The 23,091-nt window shown below is 39.2% G+C and overlaps 1 protein-coding gene across 1 annotated transcript in view; it reads right to left on the bottom strand.

Annotated features, from left to right (window-relative positions):
* Window positions 1-22,867, bottom strand: part of ZNF704 (zinc finger protein 704) — a 225,827-nt gene extending 202,960 nt beyond the window's left edge. The window contains 2 exon segments of the mRNA XM_027583384.2: window positions 22,366-22,818; window positions 22,820-22,867. Of these exon segments, the coding sequence (XP_027439185.1) occupies window positions 22,366-22,818; window positions 22,820-22,867 (501 nt within the window).
* Window positions 22,868-23,091: the final 224 nt, after the last annotated feature.

Genomic DNA, 23,091 nt, shown 5'->3' on the forward strand with positions numbered 1-23,091 from the left:
TCCAACATATTTTGGACACTGAGTTTAGAATATCATCTCTTAGACCCTTAAGATATGCACCTGGAAAGGAAAGGCAGGAAAGCAATATGTAGCTTTGCGGCAAGAACCCTTAGACAACATGAATGAAATCATTTGGAAATGTACTTACATACTGTTGTATTCATGGTAAAGATAACAACCCCATCGATGTTAGTGGACCTATGCCACATAAATCAGTTTTTAATAAAATAAGTTTCTACTTCTTTGATAAATTTTAGTAATTTTTGTTGTAAATTTCTCTAAAATGTATCAGTTGCCTCCTTGTCTCTCTATTGAGCAAAACAAACTTTTCTTGATGGTCTAAGTTCATGGAAATATTAAAGAGTAATACAGAGTGATATGGCCTCAGGAGTTCCTTGCCACCACATTAAATGGATCCAGGGTGTTAAAATGCTTATTTCATATGTTCACTTGCACAGTATTTTAAATATAGATTCCGTTTCTTCCATCAACATCAGTTCATGCTTGCTGCTCTTTGTACATTGACTATTAGTAGGGAGATGACTTTCTCCCTGCTAATTCCCAACTTTTAATTTGCTGCAGTCCAAGAAACCACACACATTTGTGGGACTGTATTAAGTAAGAGTGAATAAGGTAATAGGGGTGTGTTTCTCACCGGACTGAAAACTTGTAGAAAGTAAATAATAACTATTGCTGTTTTTGAGCCCCTGAAGTGCCTAGCATGGTGTTTTGCATACCACAGCACTAAGTAAATATTTTCTGATTTGACTTAAGCAGTATGAGCTGTATTTTTATGTCTATTCCAGCTACTCAAGCACTGTTAGCTTACTTTTTTTGTTTTAAGGTAGGTCACCAAGAATAGTTTGCCAGATAAGTGATCTCCCTGTTAAGAGTGATATATATCACTCTTATGGCCTAGAAGGATATACACAGCATGGTGAATGAATGGTGGTTACCTGTGAAAGATGATAATTTTAGATCATTATTAGTTCCTTCTTTCTTCTTTTTTTAAGATTTTATTTGAGAGAGAGAGAGAGAGAGCACTTTAGTGTACAAATGGGGGGAGGGGCAGAGGGAGAAGCAGACTCCCTGCTGAGCAGGGAGCCCAATGCCCAGGACCCTGAGATCATGATACGAGCCAAAGGCAGATACTTAACTGACTGAGCCACCCAGGCGCCCCAGTTCCTTCTTTCTTATCAGGACTTAAAAATATTCTACAAATATTGCTTCTATAATGTAAAAATGTCATGTCACATCTAGGATTATTTTAGATGGAAATACCAATTTTCCAATTTCTAATTTCCAAATACGATATTCCAATTCTGTGAAAAAATGGACTTACATGAGGAGAAAATGCAAATAAAAAGTAAGTGGTGAAGATATCACAGGAATGAAGAGAATAATTACTGGGGAAGAAAATAACATGGTGAAAAAAACAAATAGGATGTGGTAATAGATGAGATACAGAATGAAAGGTGATAAAGGAAAATCATTTGAGAGTATTTGTACGACTTGCTTGTTCTTTCATTTTCTATTGATCTGAGTGTTTACGGAGCATCTATTCCTATGCAAATATTTTCATTGGGTACTGGTACCACTAAGAATGGAGAAAATGGGACTCAACAGGCACTTCTGGGGGCAGGGGAGGCAATGATGATGGCCTGGAAGTCACTGAGAAACAAGATGAGTATCACTGGTTTGACAGGAGTGAACAGGAGACTAACGCAAGAACAAGTCTGAATGGAAGACACCAACACGAAAATCTACAAACACAAGGCAGACGAGACAAAAGCAGGGAGGAAGATCAGAAAGAAAGGATTCAAAGTCATTTATTACATCATCTGGAAAGAACCATTTAACCTTTTACCCTGGTTGCCTCAGGATTAAACTGAAATAATAATGACTGCCAAGGATATTACAAGAGGTATTATATATGAAATAACTTTAAAAGAGTGTAAAGCACTGTAAGAATCCCATAAGACATAATCAATGTTTTGTGTCACAAATCAAAGGGTCGGAAAAAGGACAAAAACATTCATTTCCCATTACATATTTAAAAAGTAAAGACTTCTTTCTTAAGTGATAAGCTCCAAGTCCTATTTTTTCTCTATTTCTACTCCCCAGCGCCTTCCTGTCAACTTGGCCAACTTTTTAAAAAGGATACACCAAAAATACTTAGCAAAGATTAGAGGGGCTGCCTGAGCAGAGAGCTCTCCTTTCCAACTCACTGGGCATTACATTACAAGAGAATATAATTAAAGAAACTTGCCTAACTTTGGGGTTGGTATCAGAGTCTGAAAAACTAATTTTAAAACAAGGCTGTTAAGACAGCAACATTAAAATGGAATTTCTTTAAATAGCTACAATTCTATTTCTCTTTGTAGTAAACTAAAAACATGAATACCATTTACTACTTGATCCTAGTCACCAAACTTAAATTTTAAATTCCACTCTTTTATGCTTAAAACAACAGGGAAAAAAAAGGGGGAGACTGGAGAATAGGAATCGGCAAATATGAGCTTAGACTGGCTTTGCAACTTAGCAAATCATTAACCACTGCCAGGTTTCTACATTTGTAAAATGAAAACTGTAATATGAGTCCTACGCTTTCACTATCCTTGCAGTTGTCATTTTGTATTATTTATTAGTTTAACTATTCTTCCACCAAATTGAATATTCCGTGAGGACCATGTCCTTCTTGTTCAGTAGTATATTCTCTGCATCCAGTAAAGTGGCTGGTATAAAGTGGCACTAAATGAATCTAATGTTTGGATAACCCAAGATGAAAGTGACAGAAGAGGAATTTACTTAATTATTCATCTATTTTCTTGTATCTTTTGACAAGCAAATGTCTTCAATTTTGATTAAGTCTAATTTATCAATTTTTCTTTCAATATCAGTGCTTTCTGGTTCTTATCTGAAAAATCTTTGCCTACCCTAAGGTAACAAAGATATTCTCTTCTGTTTTCTTCAAGAAGCTTTCTAAGTTTTAGCTATTACATTTGTATCTGATTCACTTTGAATTAATTTTTGTGTGTTGTACAAGGTAAGGGTACAGGGGTTCTTTTTGTTCTTTCCATTTGGGTAGTCTTTCTAGGATTATTAGTTGAAAAGACTTCACTGAATTTCTTTGGTGCCTTAGTTGACCCATTTTTGTGTGGGTCAGTTTGGAGGCTCTTTATTCTGTTGCATAAACCTGTCTATCCTGTAGTACTAGGAGCACACTGTTCAGATTACTTTCACTTTATAGCAAGTCCCAAATTGAAGTACAGTAAGTCCTCCAATTTCATTCTTATTTTTCAAAATTGTTTTGCAATTATAGCTATTTTGCAATTCCACACATTTTATATTAGCTTGTCAATTTCTGCAAAAATTCCTGCTGAGATTTTGTTTGGGACTATGTTGAATCTATAAATCAATTTGTGGAGAACTGATATCTTAACCATATTAAGTCTTCTCATTGAACATGTATATTGATTCATTTATTTAGGTCTTTTTAAATTACTCTCATCAATATTTAATAGATCTCACACATCTTTTTTTACATTTTTATTTAATTTTATCCCCAAATGTTTAGTCTTTGATGTCCCTGTAATTTTTTTAAATTTTATTTTCTAAATGTAGTACATGCAATTGATTTTTTTTTTGAGAGAGAGACAGAGAGAGAGAGAGACAGAGAGAGAAAATGTGTGGTGGGGAGAGGCAGAGGGCGAGAGAGAGATAGAGTCCCAAGCAGACCTGCCATTGATTACGGAGCCCTATGTGGGGTGCGATCTCACAACCCTGAGATTATGACCTGAGCCAAAACCAAGAGTTGGATGCTCAACCTACTGTAGCACACAGGTGCCCCCAGGCAATTGATTTTTATAAAATGGCCTTGTATACTGTTACTTTGCTAAGTTCACTGATTAGTTCTAGTTTTGTCAATCTCTTAGGATTTTCTCTGTATATGATCATATCATCTGCAAAGAAAATTTTACTTCTTCTTCTCTTTTTATGTTTATTTTTTTTAAAGATTGTATTTACTTAGTTGAAAGAGGGAGAGTGAGCGACAGAGCATGAGCAGGGGAGGAGGGAGAAGCAGACTTCCCTGCTGAGCAGGGAGTCCAATGTGGGGCTCCATGCCAGGACCCTGGGATCGTGACCTGAGCAGAAAGCAGTCGCTTAACTAACTAAGCCACCCAGAAGCCCCTACTTTCTATTTTTCTAATGTTTATATCTTTCATTTATATCTTTCTTTATATTTTCTTGCCTTATCACACTGGCTAAACCTCAACACAATGTTGACTGAAGAGGTTAGAGCACACATCCTTACCTTGCTCCTGATATTGGTGGACTGATTTGGGTATTAAGTGTGATATTAGTTATAGGTTTCTTATATGTGATCTTTTATCAGTTTGAGGAATTTCCCTCCTATTTCTAATTTGTTGAGAATTTTTTTAAATCACAAATGGGTGTTGAACTTTGTTTTCTCTGCATCTATTGAGATAATCATGTGGCTTTTCCCTTTTGGTCTACTAATATAGTTAATTATACCAATTGATTATCAAGTATTTCATCAAAAGTACATTCTTGGGGAGAGAAAACTTTGATCATAATATATTATCCATTTTTATAGGGCTAGATTTGATTTGCTAATATTTTGTTTCGTATTTTTGTGTCTACGTACATAAAAGTCTATAATGTTCTTTATTTGTAATGTCATTATATATTTTTAGTATCAGGGTTATGTTGGCCTCATAAAACGTATTTGGAAGATTCCATCTTCTTTTTTGGTAAAAGTTTTTGGTATTATTTCTTCCTTAAGTATTTGATAGATTTTACTGGTGAAGCCATGCAGGCCTAGAGTTTTCCATGTGCAAAGGTCCTTAATTATAAATTCCATTTATTTAACAGATGGTGGGTTATTGAAATATCCTGTTACTTCTTGTGGTCAGTTTTGTTAATTTATGTTTTTCAAGAAATTTTCCCATTTCATCCAAGCCATCAAAGACACTGGCATAAACTCCTCTACTAACATAAAGTAATATGTCCTAAATATCTTTTAAAGTCTGTAGGATCAGTAGTGACATCCTCTCTTCCATTCTTGATATTTGTAATCTGTGTTCTTGCTCTCTTTTTAAAACATAGCTAGGGGTTTATCAATTATATAATATATATAACATATATATTTCTTCCTCCATACATTCGTATCTCAGTAATGTACCACTACACACAAAGTTTACTGTCTATTTCCTCAAGTAGAGTCTGAACAGGAACTCTTTCCCAGTCTTGTTCTTGCCTGTGCCCTTGAAGCTGGCAAAGAGTAGGAGCTGAGTGAATATTTGTTGAATGAAATAACCATGAGATTGAATGAAATAGCCAAAAAAACTTTTTTAACAATAAAACCATCAACTTGTTACTGAATTTAAACAAGATCTTTAAGGTATCTCAATTTTAACATAAAAACACAGGCATAGTTTACAAACAATGAAAACTATACCATAGCTATTAAAAGTTTTAATGTAAAAAGCTTTCCTTAATAACCTCTATGTTAGATTGCAAGAAAAACTCAAGTGACCAAAATCAATATAGTTGAGAGAATAACCTATTTGAACAGAAATCTCTTTGAGAATAAGAATAAAGAGCTAAAAAAAAATTGCTGTCACCCAACAGATGGCTAAAAGCACATTTTCAGAACCTCTTAACCACCCACCAAGCACTCACGTAACAAGCAGATATGCAAATAGCAGTCCCTGTTCTCTTTCTGTAAACCCTACCTTGGGTCATTTCAAACCTTCAAGTGGTTCCTCTCTCACTGCCAACCACCACTTTCCTACTTTAAGATGCCACTAGGTCAGTGCTTACATAGAGTCAGGTGCCCATTTTTCTCCCTTTCTGAGATACTGCAACTAATACTTGATGAAACAAGATTATTTTTCTTTCAGAGGCTCTTCACATACTCAGTTTTGTAAGTTCTAAGATCATTATTCTAATATTTACACTATTTCTCTAATATTTTGTTAAACTCGTTTTGAGTTGTAAGTATGTGAACCTGCTAACTGAAGACATTTTCAAAATTTTACTTTTTTTCATTGAAGTATAACTGACATACAACATTATATTAGTTTCAGGTGTACCACATAATGATTTGACATTTGTATACACCGATAAATGATCACCACAATAAGTCTATTTTCCATCTGTCACCATACAAAAATTTTTTTAAAGAGTTTATTTACTTATTTGAGAGAGAGAATGAGATAGAGAGAGCATGAGGGGGGGGAGGGTCAGAGGGAGAAGCAGACTCCCCGCTGAGCAGGGAGCCCGATGCAGGACTTGATCCCGGAACTCCAGGATCATGACCTGAGCCGAAGGCAGTTGCCCAACCAACTGAGCCACCCAGGCGCCCTGTCACCATATAAAATTATAAAATTTTTTTTTTCTTGTGATGAGAACTTTTAAGATTTGCTTTCTTAGTAACTTTCACATTTGAACTACAATAGTATTGACTACAGTGTGTACATTGTACATTACATCCCCATGACTTATTTATTTTATAACTGGAAGTCTGTATTGCTTCATCCCCTTCACCCATTTCACTTACCTTGCAAACCTGTCTCCTTGGGCAACCACCAATCTGTTCTCTGTATCCATGAATTTTGTTTTTTTAGATTCCACATATAAGTGAAATCATATGGTTTTTGTCTTTCTCTAACTTATTTCACTTAGCATAATAGGTTCATCCACGTCACAAATGGCAAGATTTCATTCTTTTTTATGGCTGAGTAGTATTCCATTGTGTATAGATGTGTGGATATATGTATCACATCTTTATCTATTCATCCATTGGTGGACACTTAGGTTGTTTCCATATATTGGCTATTGTAAATAATTCTGCAATAAACATGGGGATGTATATATCTTATCAAATTAGTGTTTCACTTTCTTTGGATAAATATCCAGAAGTGGAATTGTTGGATCATATGGTTGTTCTATTTTTAATTTTTTGAGGGACTTCCATACTGTTTTCCATACTGCCTGTACAAATTTACATGCCCCCCACTAGCACACAAAGGTTCACTTTTCTCCACATTCTTCCCAGTACTTGTTATTTCTCTTTTTGATAATAGCCATTCTGACAGGTGTGAGGTGATATTTCATTGTGGTTCTGATTTGCATTTTCCTGATGATGAGTGATGTTGGGCACCTTTTCTTGTGTCTGTTGGCTGACATTTTCTTTGGAAAAATATCTATTCAGATCCTCTCCCCATTTTTTAATTGGATTGTTGTTGTTGTTGAGTTGTAAGAGTTCTTTACATATTTTAGATATTAATCCCTTATTAGATATATGATTTGCAATATCTTCTCCCATTCAGTACACTGCCTTTTCATTCTATTAAAGGTTTCCTTCACTGTGGAGAAGCTTTTTAATTTGATGTAGTCCCATTTGTTTATTTTTGCTTTTGCTGTTCTTGCTTTGGGGATAGATTCAAAAAAACATCACCAAGACCAATGTCAAGGAGCTGACTTCTTAAGTTTTCTTCAGGAATTTTATGGTTTCAGGTCTTACATGCAAGTATTTAATTGATTTTAAATTAATTCTTGTGTATGGTGTAAGATAGTGGTCCAGTTTCATTCTTTTACATGTAGCTGTCCAGTTTTCTTAACACCATTTATGGAAGAGGCTTCCCTTTCCTCATTGTACATTATTGCCTCCTTTGTCATAAATTAATTGATGATATAAGCATGGGTTTATTTCTGGGCTCTCTATTCTGTTCCATTGATCTGTGTGTCTGTTTTAATGGTAATACCACACTGTTTTGATTACTATAGTTTTGTAATATAACCTGAAATCAAGAAGTGTGATGCCTCCAGCTTGTTCTTTCCCAAGATTCCTTTGGCTATTTGGGATCTATTGTGATTCCATACAAATTTTAGGAAGTTTGTTCTATTTCCATGAAAAATGCCTTTGGAATTTTAATAGGAGTTACACTGAATCTATAGATTGCTCTGGGAATGTGGACATCTCAGCAATATTAATTCTTCCAGTCCATGAGTATGTAATCTTTCCATTTATTTATGTCTTCTTCAGTGTCTTATAGTTTCAGTGTATAGGTCTTTCACCTCCTTGGCTAAATTTTTTCCTAGGTATTTTATTATTTTTAATGCAATCACAAATGGGTTTGTTCTTCTTAATTTCTCTTTTTGATAGTTCATTGTTAGTATATAAAAATGCAACAAATTTTTGCATATTGATTTTGTACCCTGCAACTTTACTGAATTCATATATTAGTTCTAACAGGTTTTTGGTGGAGTGTTTAGGGTTTCCTATATATAAAATCATGTCATCTGCAAATAGTGACAGTTTTACTTTCAAATTTGGATGCCTTTATTTCTTATTGCTTAAAAGCAATAGCTAAGATTTCTAATACCATGTTGAATAAAAGTGGTGAAAGGCGGCATCCTTGTCTTCTTTCTGATCATAAAGGAAAAGCTTTCAGATTTTTGCCATTGAGTATAATGTTAGCTGTGAGCTTGTCTTATATGGCCTTTACTATGCTGAGGTATGTTCCATCTACACCCACTTTGTTGATTTTTTTACATAATAAATGGATGTTAAGTTTTATCAAATGTTTTGTGCATCTATTCAGATGATCATATGATTTTTACCCTTCATTTTTTAATGTGGTGTGTCACATTAATTGATTTATGGATGTTGAAACATTCTTGCATCCCTGTAATAAATCCTACTTGCTCATGGTTTATGATCCTTTAATTGTGTTGTTGAATTAGTTTAATATTTTGTTGTAGATTTTGCATCTATGTTTAACAGTGATATTGGCTTGTAATTTTCTTTTTTTGTGGTGTTCTTGTTTGATTCTGGTATCATAGTAATACTGGCCTCTAAACATGAATTTAGAAGCATTCCCTCCTCTTTAATTTTTTAAAGAGTTTAAAAAGATAATATTAAATCTTAGAGCATTTGGTAGGAATCACCAGTGAAGCTGCTTGGTCTTGAACTTTTATTTGTTGCGAGTTTTTTTTATTATTGATTCAATCTCTTTACTAGTAATCGGTTTATTCAGATTTTCTACTTTTTCATGATTTGGCCTTAGAAGATTGTATGTTTCTAGAAATTTATCCATTTCTTCTAGAATGTCCAATTTTGGGCATATAATCATTCCGAGTAGTCTCTTATGATCCTTTGTATTTCCTTGGTATCAGTTGTAACTTCTCTTTCATTTCTGATTTTATTTATTTGAGCCCTCTCTCATTTTTCCTTAGTGAGTCTAGTTAAAGGTTTGCCAATTTTTTTATCTTTTCAAAGAACCAGGTTTTAATTTCATTGATCTTTTCCACTGCATTTTTAGTCTTTATTTCATTTATTTCTGTTCTATTTTTTCCTTCCTTCTACCAATACTGTGCTTCATTTGCGCTTTTTCTAGTTCCTTTAGCCATAAAGTTAGATTGTTTATTTGAGGTTCTTTTGTTTCTTGAGGTGGGCCTGTATTGCTATAAACTTCCCTCTTAGAGTTTTTGCTGCATCTCATAGATTTTGGTATATCTTTTTTTAAAGATTTTACTTATTTATTTGACAGAGAGAGACACAACGAGAGAGGGAACACAAGCAGGAGGAGTGGGCAAGGGAGAAGTATGCCTCCCACTGAGCAGGGAGCTGGATATGGGGCTCGATCCCAGGACCCTGGGATCATGACCTGAGCCGAAGGCAGATGTTTAATGACTGAGCTACCCAGGCAACCCTAGATTTTGGTATATTAAATGTCCATTTTCATTTGTTTCAAAGTATTTTTTTATTTCTTCTTTGATTTCTTCATTGACCCATTGGTTGTTCAGTAGCATGACTTAATCTCCACATATTTGTGATTTTTCCAGTTTTCTACTTGTAATTGATTTCTAGTGTCATACCATTGTGGCTGGAAAAGATGCTTGACATGATTTCAACCTTCTTGAATTTACTGAGTCTTGTTTTGTGACATAACATAGGGTCTACCCTGGACAATATGTACACTTAGACACCATGCGTCCTCAAGAAGAATGTGTATATGCAGCTGCTGGATGTAAATATCTACTAAGTCCATCTGACCAAGTGTGTCATTTTTTATTAATATATAATGTATTGTTTCAGGAGTACAGGTTTGTGATTCATCAGTCTTACACAATTCACAGCGCTCACCATAGTACATACCCTCCCCAATGTCCATCAGCCAGCCACCCCATCCCTCCCACCTGCCTCCACTGCAGCAACCCTCAGTTTGTTTCCTGAGATTAAGTCTCTTATGGCTTGTCTCCCTCTCTGGTTTTGTCTTGTTTCATTTTCCCCTCCCTTCCCCTATGATCCTCTGTCTTGTTTCTCAAATTCCTCCTATCAGTGAGATCATATGATAATTGTCTTTCTCTGATTGACTTATTTTGCTTAGCATAATACCCTCTAGTTCCATCCATGTTGTTGCAAATGGCAAGATTTCATTTTTTGATGAAATATTCCATTGTGTGTGTGTGTGTGTGTGTGTGTGTGTGTGTGTGTGTACACACATCTTTTTTTTAAGATTTTATTTGACAAAGAGAGACACAGCAAGAGAGGGAACATAAGCAAGGGAGTGGGAGAGGGAGAAGCAGGCTTCCCATGGAGCAGGGAGCCCTATGCAGGGCTTAATCCCAGGACCCTGTGGGATCATAACCTGAGCTGAAGGCAGATGCTTAATGACTGAGCCACCCAGGCACCTATACCACATCTTCTTTATCCATTCATCTGTTGATGGACACCTTTAAATCTGTTAATATTTGTTTTATATATTTAGGTTATATATTAGGTGCTCCTAGTGGGTGCACAATTATATACAAATGCTGTATCTTCTTGCTGGAGTGACCCTTTTATCATTATGTAATGCCCATCTTTGTCTTTTATTACAATTTTTGTTTTAAAGTCTTTTTTGTCTGATATAAGTATAGCTACCTCAGATTTCTTTTGATTTCCATTTGCATGAAACATCTTTTTCCAGCCCTTCATTTTCAGTATGTGTGTGTCTTTGCATCTGAAGTGAGTCTCTTGTAGGCAGAATATAGATGGGTCTTGTTTTTCAATCCAGTTAGATACTCTGTGTCTTCTGACTGGAGAATTTTGTCCATTTACATTTAAAGTAATTATTGATAGGTATGTAATTATGGCCATTTTATTAGTTGTTTTCTGGCTGTTTCTCTCTGTTCCGTTGTTCTCTTGCTTTCTTACCTTGTGGTTTAATGATTTTCTGTAGTGTTATGCTTAGGTTCCTTTCTCATTTTACTTTCTGTGTATCTACTATAGGTTTCAGCTTTGTGGTTATAGCATGAGACTCACATGTAACAGTCTACTTTATAACAAGATAAGAGCAATTTATGTTTGGACACATTCTAAAACTCTACCATTTTACTCCTCTTCCTCAAGTTTTATGTTTTTGTTGTCACATTTTACATCTTTTCATTTTGTGTGTCCCTTAATTATTATAGGTATAGTTATTTTTATTACTTTTGTCTCTTAACTTTCACATTAGCTTTATAAGTGATTAATTCACTACATTTACCCTTACTGGTGAGAGTTTTACTTTCACGTGTTTTATTGTTATTAATTAGTACCCTTTCTTTTCAGCTTAAAGAAGCCCTTTTAACATTTCTTGTAAGGCTGGTTTAGTGGTGATGGATTCCTTTGGCTTTTGTTTGTCTAGACAGCTCTTTATCTCTTCCTCAATTCTGAATGACAACCTTTCTTGGTAGAGTATTCTTGGTTGGAATTTTTTCCCTTTTAGCATTTTGAATATATCATGCTACTCCCATCTGGCCTATAAAGTTTTTGCTGAGAAATCTGATAGTCTTATGGGGGTTCCCTTGTATGGAACAAGCTGTTTTTCTCTTAATGCTTCAACAGCTTACTTTTTTAAAAAACTGTTATTTAAATAAACTTTGAGTCCTAGTCCAAATTAATAGAAATTAGTGAGGTTTGGTCTTTACTAAGTATTTGTAGTTGACTTATGAAGGATACACAAGCTATATGAAAGTGTTTATGAAAACTGCATTTCATATTGTTTTTAGAATTTACTCCAAAATAAAGTCTTCTCTCTCTTTAAATTACCACTGTTGCTTAAGTACCAATTCCAATTATTTTTAAAGTCTGTTGATCCCCACTGTTTTCTGCAGTGTTTGACAAATATCTATGTCATTTGATACAAAATTATGATAGATATATAGATAGATGATAGATAGATAGATAGATAGATAGATAGATAGATAGAAATTGCCCCATCTTCTCTGAGGCTTATTTTCCATATCTATAAATGGGGATAACAATATCCACCTTCCAGATTACAAAGAGGGTCAAATGAAGTTAACTATGAGGGCCCTCTATAAATTATAATGCATTAAATGTTGTGTAATACTGATATAAATATTGAACAGTATCCAATAAAGAGTCTTTATACAAAGTATTCAGTGTTCACAAATACTTAACCCCCTTTTTGCAATAGTCATACTGTTGTTGACAGAAAATGTTGTCAATCGCAATGTCCTAGTGATTTTGTATGTCCTTTTCATTTAGACTATTCTGATATTTTAAATCATTTTTCCTTTAGAATGTGGAAAACATATCATTGAATACATTTTCCTGGGCGTAAACACCTTGTGATTTTCTGTTCCCTCGGCACTTTTTAATTCTGTTATGATAGCACCCTTCACACCTCCCATCTCTTCCACTAGATCAATAGTGGAGCCTGATTAACCAAGAAAGGTAGTGTTCTCTACCAGTTTTTAAATTTCACACACAAAAACGGTATTCACAGATATACAAGTGAAAATTTACCACATGAATTACTCTCTCTTTTTTTTAGAAATTTGATACTGAAAAAATTATCAGCTTTATGAGGGGAAATATTTTGAAGATTGCATGACCCACAAACAACTTTTTAAAAAAAAATTTTATTTTCTGAGAGAGAGAAAGTGTGTGTGTGAATGGGGTGGGGAGGGGCAGAGGGAAAGAATCTTAAGCAGGCTCCATGCTCAGCATGGAGCCTGATGCCGGGCTCAATCTCACAACACTGAGATCATGACCTGAGCCGAAATCAAGAGTTGGACACTTAACTGACTGAGCCACCCAGGTGCACCCCCCACCCCAAACAACATTTTAATCTTTATCTGCACATGTGACAATTTATTTCTTTAATAATGCAGTTTTAGTCATTTATCCCAAGTATAAGACCCTTATCCATGGATTTCTCATTTATAAAAATAATTATAAACCAGTATTTCCTAAAATATACCCCAAGGAAAAGATGCTCCAGAAAAAAAGCCTCTGTAATCTAATAAATATATAAATGCCACAACCTATATCCACCTTCTTAGAAACTCAAAATGGCTGTTGGTATCTATGATCAATAACTTCTTTATAGGTATATGAATGTTGTACTACTCTCCCAATTTCCTCTATGTTTAAAATATTTTTTAACTTAAAAAAAAATCTGTGCCTCTGTTTTTAATCAGAATTTCTTCCAAGTTGTTTAACCACAGTGTCCTTTTCTCCTCCTTCTGGATATCTCCCCAATAATAGAAGCAAGTAGGTACAAGCGTTTAAAGGTACACCTTAGGCTACACATACCCATCTACTGAAAAAACAAAGAATGACTTCTTTACCAAACAAAAGTACAACAGGTCCTAGACACAAATGCAGAGGAGGATGGGAAGGGCAAACCCACACCTCAGAGATTCTTAGCCATATGCAAGTTAGAGGTGGTGGTGGAAGGTGACATCTTTGTATTTCTACCACAGCTTTTAACAACACCCATTGAATGTATGTGGTAAGCCTCTTCTCGCCCCTTTGGATAGTAGTCAGATTTACTTCAATGTAAGAGCCATAGATCTGAACAGACTGATGAACCTAAGAGATAGAACACCTCTGTCCTCTTTGCACAAGTTGATAAATGACTCACAGCTTCCTGAGATGAAAAGGAAGATTCAAGCTCACCACATATATGATGGAACACCAGAGAGTTCAGATGAACGAAGTCACTTCAGGAAGTAGCTTTCTTAAATACCTCCATAGCATGGAATAAGGAGAAGGTTGTAATAGTCAAAATAACTGTGAAATTTGAGATCCTTAAGCAAAATATTACAAAAGTTTCCTTTCTGAAAGCATAAGCGAAATAAACTGCCATCCGTATCAAATTTCAGGAGGTCTTTGGGTCATATTCAATACTAAGAGGCAATGACAAGACAATATTATCCCAATTTTATAGATGCTAACACTGAAGCATAGAGACATTAAACAATCTGATAAAGCCACACAACTAGTAAGGGAAGATGGCAGAATTTGAACTGAGAGCCTGTTACATCCCTTCCTCATCTACAGAGAGGTAACAGTAGAGGGAGGGGTAGCCAGCAGGATCACCTGCTTTGACTCAAGCCTGTTCTCTCCCATCTCACTAATGAGCCCACAATGAAGGTCACACTAATGGACTAAAATTATTCTGTCTGCAGGTTTTATCAAATCATATTTCAAGTACACAGCCTCTTTAAAAATTGGATTTAATTTAAAATGTTGGAGCACTTTTGACATTCACTTATTTTGACGAGCCATCCCCAATTAGTCCTGAATCAGGAATTCACTTAACTTTCTATCATGACAAGAACATAAGGAAAGCAAGTGTGTCACTGGTAACTAGGGAAGCATCAAGACAACGCACTCTAAGTCGGTCTTCATGGAGCAACATACAGGTAGTATCCTTTTATTTTCTTAGTACCTCAAGGCCCCATGGTGTTCCACAGGACAAACGTACCCTTCTTAGATGTTATTGCAAACTTTTTACCCTGAAATTACAGACCTGCCTTCAAAACTCTAGAGTTGAGCCTATTTGCCCTACATATAAACTGTAACACTGGATTTTCCAAAACAGTATCTTCAATGAAGTATAAAAATTTAATCACTCTAATTCTGCTACACATCTCTCAGAGTTATATTGTCCCACTTCATCCAGTAAGTGAGAACAATCAAGGTTATTTGCCAAATTCAGTGATTTAAACTCATGCATAGACTAGCTTCTCAGAAATCACCTCCTGGCCAAACCATAACATCATTTTCATATAGATTGTTTGGCATTGATACGAATGGTACAGATACCATTGCTTTAGGGTAGATATCAAAATTACATCCCAAATTGTGGGAACCAAATAAGGTCTCTCAGTAGATCTAATCTTGGTCTTAAGGATAAGGAGGGAAAAGGGCTTAGAACTTCTTTATAGACAATTTGGCAGGAATTTGTTAGACTGTGGGCTCCCTGAAGGTAGGTCTTATTCACTGTTATTTCCCACATGTGGATTAGGAACATGATAAACAATAGCCCACAATAAATGCCTACTGAGGGGATGGACAGGAACATGAACAAGCAAACAAAAGAAAGTCATCCTTATTTCAATGACAGAGATTTGGCTAGGCCGGAAGGCTGGTTATGATAGCCTCAGAATATTCTCAAATATTTCAGAAAGCCTAATGGAAACCATGCATTTACCTTACGATGAGATTGCTCGGGGCAGCTAAAAGGTCAAATTTCTTCTTCTTTAGCACACTTGATATCAAGTCACTGTGACAAGACCAGTTGTTCTGTGTAGGTTGGAAGTTGGGGAGGAAAATGCTCCCATGCTTCTCCTCTCTGAACCCTTCGTGAGGTGGAAGACCCAGTATCTGACTGGGACAGGTTGACAAATGAATAGGGTCTCTGTGTTTTAAGAAGTCAAGCACAGTAGCTCTCTCTGACTCCCCGCAAAGGAGCAAGGGTAAGAAGATTCGGGGTAAGGCTTGACTTCTCGATTTTCCTCCTCTTTTTTTCTAACGCTTCCACAGTCAACTAGTAGTAAAATTTTGGTGGAGGAGGAGAGGTCCTGGTTGAGGGCTGAGTACACATGTCCCTTGGAAACGACACAGGGATGGAGGACTGGCCCAGGCAGGGTTCCCAGGGGCTCCTGCCCAACTTATCACATGCTACCCCAGCCACAGCAAGGCCACCTCTACCTGAGGCACTTTCTCTAGGAAGAACATTCTAAAAATAGAAGTTGATAAGCAGTGACAGATCACTTCAGAAAGTTGTGATTTCTCTAGCCACAATTCTGCGGGAGTGAACTGCAGAACATTCCCAGGCACAAGAAACCAACCCAGAAAGGAGGTCCATAACTTGGGGTTGGCAGACCAGGGTGCTAATCCTGGCCCCACCGAACTTGCTAAGCAGCCCTCTCTGGACAAAGCATTCCACCTTTCATGGTCTCAGTGTCCTTAGTGGTCAAATGAGGGTATCGGATTACTAGATAATCTCTGTTTCCCTTCCAACTCCAGCAGTCTACGATTCAGTGAATGACAACTTTGTCTGGTATCTTAAGCACATGCCTTTCACTCGAGCCAACACAGACCATTTGCAAGACACATGCTTGTTAGCAAATTGGAATTCAGTGTTTGCTGCACGGAACCTGCCAAAGGATTCTTAAAGTCATCTGATATTCAAGATAGAGTCTAAAGATGTGTTAACCATCCCTGAAGAGCTGGCGCATGGAAAGCAGATTCCATTCAATTAATATTTATTGAGCACCAAAAGTGGGGATGTTGACATATATTATCTCATTTAAAAGCCTTTCTTCACAGTTTTTCAATAGATGTAACCTTGATAGAAGCACTAGTAGTCTTTCCTGTCCAGCGTTTTCTTAAATTTATTATGCCAATAAATTATCGATCCTTTCCGATGCTTCCTATCCTTACACTAACACACAGCATCACAGAGCACAACCCCGGGCCTTATCATCTCTGCCCCTACTGTTTTGCTTCATTGTGTCACAACTTCCTAGGGAATCCTTCCTCCATTTGACAGTGTTCTTGTAGTTTTTAAATTAAACCCTGGATAAAGATATTGTTTACTGTGCTACTTAGTATTTCTTACACAGGAACCCAGGAGGTTCACCTTTTTGGGGGAGTGGAAGGAGGAATCTTGCCACTGCAGATAAATATGTAAGTTTCCTTTGATCAGAAATTGAAAACTGTAATACAAAGTTTTTCTTGTTATCTCATTTAAAGCCTAAATTAGTGCCCATTATAATAATCGAGCAATACATCTCAAATACTTCAGAGCATCTTGTCCTCAACCTCGTTAGCCATCCCAAGTCCTCCTGGAAATAAATGGGCAAATTAATTATGGGAGATTCCAGTCCAGTGACTAAGAGCACAGGCCATGGACGTGAACCATGCTCCCACTTGTGGCTACCCTACGTCAGGTGTAGTATTTCATTTCTGAGTCAGTGTCCTCAATTGTGGAGAATGGGGCCATACTTATTCCCAAACCATCATTTCTAATGAGATCCTCCTTTATATAAAGCATTTAGTATAGTTCTTGGCTCATAAATATTTGGCAAATATATATTCATATTAATGATATTTTGGAATCCAAACTGCTCTGCATTTTATTCCCATTCTTTTATTGATTTTATTGGTTAACTCTTTGTTTTCTCCAAGTCACTGACCTATGGCTTTTTCACCATCCCTCACCCCTTTCCTTTCCTTACTTTTCTTAAATCCCATAGCCCATCATTATAGTCACAGCTGTGCCAGCTTCCTCAACAATATGCTCTTCTCTTTCTTTCCTTTGCTCACCCACCCGGCAAAACCCTATCGCTGCTGAATCCTGCTCTCTGCTTTGTCTACAAAGAGACAGTAAAGTGTAAGGCATCGGGGGGTAGCTCTGCAGTTCAGCTTCCCAGGGCTCAAACACCTGCTCTGCTACCTAATACCTGTGTATCTTTAAGTTGCTTATCACTTCTGTAAAATGAGGATGATAATAATAATGCCTGACTCCTGGATATGTAATGAAGTTGAAATGACACTATACACTTAGACTTGTACTGACCATAGTATGCACTCAATAAACATTATTTATTATTATTGCTCCACACATGAGTCAGTGGAATGAATCTGGAAAAAATCACATACCTAGACAGGCTGCTTGCACCATAAATGGAGAACCATAGACATCAGATGGGTCCTTGAAACTACCTAGAAACTCTATTTGCTTTCTCAGTATGTTTGTTCTCCTACTCTCCCACAGCACTGTGCCATGCCTTCAACTCTTACTTTAACTCTCCTCCACTCTCAGCTGATGACCTCCCCTCCTGCTGCATGGGGAAAATAGAAGCCATAAGACGAATACTACTTCATCTGACCATCAACCAATATACAACTACCCACATCTGGACCCGTTTTCTCCACCTTCTCTTTAATTCAATGGAAGAAATTTCACTGCTTCTGTCAAAGGCCAGCCCCTGTACTTGGGTTACAGGTCTCCTCCACTGTGACTATCCCAAGAATGTTCCTCACCCTCCTCCAAGGCATTACCCTGTATATCTCCTTCCATTAAGTGGAACTCATGACCCACTCCTAAGCAATAGAATATGGCAAAAATGATGGATTATTGTTCTTGTGATTACAGGGAATTATATGAGACTTTACCTTGCTAAGACAGGTGCTAAGATTCCCCTTGCTGGCTTAATGAAGTAAGAGGCCATGTTGAGGAAGCTCAAGTAACAGAGCACTGTGGGGAGTAGAGGTGGGGGAAAGTGTATCTAGGAGCTGAGGGCAGTCTCCAGGCAAAAGCCAGCAAGAAGCTGGGACCCTCAGACCTAGATGCAAGGGAATGAATTCTGCTCACAACCTCAATAGACTTGTAAGTGCGTTCTTCCCCAGTTAGGCCTTCTGATGAAAGTACAGCCCACTTAATTCCTTGATTGCAGCCATGTGAGACTCAGCAGCAGTCCAATTAAGTGGAACCTCGACTCCTAACCCATAGATACTGTGAGAACTGTTGTAAGCCAAAAGGTTTGTGGTAATTTGTTACACAGCAATAGAAAATGAAGGCATCCCCCCCCACACACAGCAGAAAATTCCCATAATGCTGTAGGACCTATTCTAGAGTCTACTGTATCCTATCTTTAAGAAATAAAATCTAGACTATATGCCCTCTAGGTATTCCCCCTTCTCTCTGCTCTCTCTTCTAACAAAACTTGTTAAAATAGTTTTTCATATGTCTCACTATGTCCTCACCTCCCATTCACTGCTCTGCCCACTGCATTCACATCACTGCCTTCACATTCTTTTGTCAAGAATACCAATAAGTTCCATATTATTTCATCTAAATGGATATGTCCCTATGCTTCTCTTACTCAATATCCAGGTAGTATTCAACACAGTTCACCACTCTCCACTTTTAGAATGATTTCCTCCCTTGGCTTACAGGAGTTTACATTCTCTAGTTTCCTTCGGCTTGTCTGGCTACAGTTTCTTGTCCATCTTGGCTGGCTTCTCCTCCTACACCCAAACTTGAACAGTGTTGTGCCCAAGTCTGGCCCGAGGCTGTGCTCTCTTGACCTACTGCACTCCCTTTCTAGTCCCCAGCTTTAAATGATATCAACATGCTGCTGACTCCCAAATTTTTCTCTCTAGCCCTGACCTCTCCCCTCAGCTCTACAACCTACAGCCAGCTGCCCAATTACATTCCCATTTCCATGTCTAATTGTCATCTCGGACTTAACATGTCCAAAAAGAACACCTGATTTTTCTTTCACAAAAATCTGTTGTGTCCCCAGTTTTCCCAATCTCAGCAAACGACACATTTAATAAACCTTTACATTGGGGCTTCTCAGTTCTTCACCAGGAAGGACTTGCAGGTCAATCTTCACAATAGATGCTGAATTTGTCTACTCCTCTCTAACTCCACTCTTTTCAACCCAGTACAAACTGCTCTCACCTCCCACCTGGAGTGCAGCAACTGCCACCTAACTGGTCTCCCTGCTTTCCCTGCTGTCCTCTACAATCCATACAATAGGAATTTTTTTAAAAAACACAAACTACTTTATGTGCCTTTACTGCCTAAGACTTTCCATAGACTTCATATTCTCCTTTAAAAAGCCCACCAAGGGGCACCTAGGTGGCTCAGTCGTTAAGCGTCTGCCTTCGGCTTAGGTCATGATCCCAGGGTCCTGGGATCGAGCCCCATATCTGGCTCCCTGCTCCACGCAGGAAGCCTGCTTCTCCCTCTCCCACTCCCCCTGCTTATGTTCCCTCCCTTGCTGTGTCTCTCTCTGTCAAATAAATAAATAAAATCTTTAAAAAATAAAAAAATAAAAAGCCCACCAAGCCCTAGGTTGCTCACTCCTACCCACCTCCCTGACATATCAAGTACCTCCAAGTTCTAGCCATGCTCATCTTTTTCTCCTTCCTACCTCAGGACTTTTGCAATTGCAATTCCCTCCACTGGACAGATCTTCCCAAGCTACATGTCTCAGGTCTCAGATCAAATGTCCCCTCCTCAGGGAGGTCTCCCTCATAGTAGTAGCTTTCTCTTCTTCCTCCTAGACTCTGATATCATTATTTCCCTCATAGCATGCATCAAAATCTCAAGCACCATGCTTATTTATTTGATTGTTGCTATAACTCCTCTTACTAGATTTCAGCATCTGGAAGGTGCTCACTGCTTCCTACTTCTGTGTTCTAGAATAGCACCTGGCACCTAGGAGATGCTCAATAAATATTTGAATAAATAAATGCATAAGTATATATAGAAGTTGTTGACCTTTTATACGCATTAGAAAAAAATGATCCACTATATTCCATTAGAAAAGCTCCATACAGTGTCAAGATGCCATTTAAGCAGTAAAAAATGAAAATAATTATACCTCAAACTATTCAATATATACATTACAAAAAAGCTGTAGGCCCACAAAAATGTTATAAAATGAAGCCCATTTTTAAAAATAGTTAACAGAAATCTGTTTGGAGATAACAGTCTTTTTTGATAATGTGAATGACCACACCCTAGTTATTCTGTTTCTATAGGTGTGATTTTTTTCCTACATTGGGTTTACTTTGATCACAGAGCATAATTATAATTTTTCTGTTACAAACTACAAGCCACAAGACATATTTTCAGTATTCCTGGACTAAAACAGTAAGGAATCACTACTCTCATTACTCAATGTCACTGATGCCGTGTGACTTGCAGGCTTTTTAGCAGACCATGGTAAATGAGTGTGCTCACGGTCTGGATTCCAACAAGCAACTGTCAAAAACTATCATCCCCAATGACCACTTGCTAAAAATTTCTCACTCCTAGAGCTGGTACTTCCAGGGTGGTCTAGGAAAGAAATGTGTGCCTATGTCTATTCTGGGGATATTCTAAATGCTGATGTGTAGCATTTCTTTGGAATTGCAATTTCATGCTTTGAGGGGTGCTTTTTTTTCCCCCAAGCCTCAGAAGATAAATAGTCTCTATTAAGCTCACTTGTTTATGTAGTTTTTTCTTCCTGATATACCACTATCCTCTGAAAACTCCAGTAAATAGTTACTCAGTTGATTTTAAGAACCACTCTCAAGAAAAAGCACTAACTTCATCGCCTACCACTTGCTGCCCTCAAAACTTCTTAGCAACATACACTGTGCATGAACCTCAACGTGGTTTGCTTTGTCCAATCGCATGCCTGAAAGCCCAGCCAGTCAGTTGTGTAATAATAAACCCCTTATCTCCTGAAGATACACAAACGGAAAGACTTCAGTGCTTCAGTGCACAAGAGACTTCACCAGAATTCTCAGCAGAAACTCACATCCATTTTAAATGCCAAATTACCCCCACTTTTCCCGATTTCCTCCTTCCCCCCCATCTGCAATTCTGAGGAGGGGAAAAAAACCCAAAATGCTAAACAATGTCGAGTTTAAAGGGGAGTGGGGGGCGGGCAGTGCCAAAAGCCGCCAGCAAAATGAATTTAGAAACGAAGGGTTGGTTTTCGCTTTGGACTTACCGGTTCCCTTACAAACATCTGTGATGGAAACTCATCAACAATTGTTCTTGGATGAAGAAGAGATTGAAAGATTGACAAGAGAAGCTGCTTGCTGGTTTCAATAATCTTGACTAGCCCTCAAAATAAGGAGGACACTCCTGCTTCCTCCGCGAAGAATAAAATCGCACCCCCTCTTACCTCGCGCGTCCCCACCGGGCGCAAACCCGCGCCTACCTCGTCCCATCTCCAAGTTCCCTACCTCGCCAGGGAGAAGTGTCCTTTCCCTGCACCCACACCAGACAACAACCCCGACCCGGCCTTTGAGGAACTGGGGAGCGACCGCCTCGGAAAGGTGCTGGGGGCCCGAGGTGTGAGCTCATCAGTTCCCTCGCTCTGCCGCCGGCGCCGCCTGACACACCCCTCCCGGCCCGGCCTCCACCGGTCGCCAGTCCCCGGCCTCAGCCCGCGCGCCTCGCCCGGGGGCCCGGGCCCGTCTCTCTCCCGGGGCTGGCGGGTCCCGCGCGCGCCGCCGTGCCCAGCACGCACCTTCAACGCGCCCCGGGCCGGGCCCTTGGGGACCGCACGGCCGGGGCCGAGGGGCATGAAGCGCTCCTCGCTGTCCTCCTCGTCGTCGTCGCCGTCCACCACCTCGACGACCACCTCCTCGTCCTCGTCTTCCTCGTCGTCATCCTCCTCCTCCGCGCCCCCTCGGGGCTTCTCCTCCACCCGCCCGAGCCCCCTCCGCCGCCTGCTCCCGCCTTCCTCGTCCTCGTCTTCCTCCCCCAGAAGCAGCAGCACTGGCGACGAGGCGGCGGCGGCCCCGGCGGCCCGAGGGGGGCCGGTCCCGGCGCTGCGCGGCGGCGGCAGCGGCGGCCTCCAGCTCTCCGGGGCCGGGGCCGGGGCCGGGCCCGGGCCCGGGCCCGGGCCGAGGGGTGGGAGGCCGGGCAAGGTGCCTTCCCTGGCAGGCGCGGCTCCGGGCGCCTGCAACGCGGCGCCCCCCCCGGCGGCTGCCCAGGCTGGAGCGCTTGGCTAGACGCCGCGCCTGCATGCCTGACCGCGGGCTGCCAGCCGCGGCGCGGAGCCGGAGAGTTTGTCACCTCCTCCTCCTTCTCCTCCTCTTCCTCCCCTCGGCGGCCGCTGTGGTCGCAGGCGCCCCGGGCGCGGGGCTGCGGGGAGCTGCGGGAGCCGCCTCCCCCGGCTTGCAGCTACCACTGGCTGCAGAGGCGCGGGCGCCGCCTTCGCTGGACCGGCCCGCAGGGACGCCGGCGGCCG

Source organism: Zalophus californianus, chromosome 4 (assembly GCF_009762305.2).
Source record: "Zalophus californianus isolate mZalCal1 chromosome 4, mZalCal1.pri.v2, whole genome shotgun sequence".
Taxonomy (NCBI): domain Eukaryota; kingdom Metazoa; phylum Chordata; class Mammalia; order Carnivora; family Otariidae; genus Zalophus; species Zalophus californianus.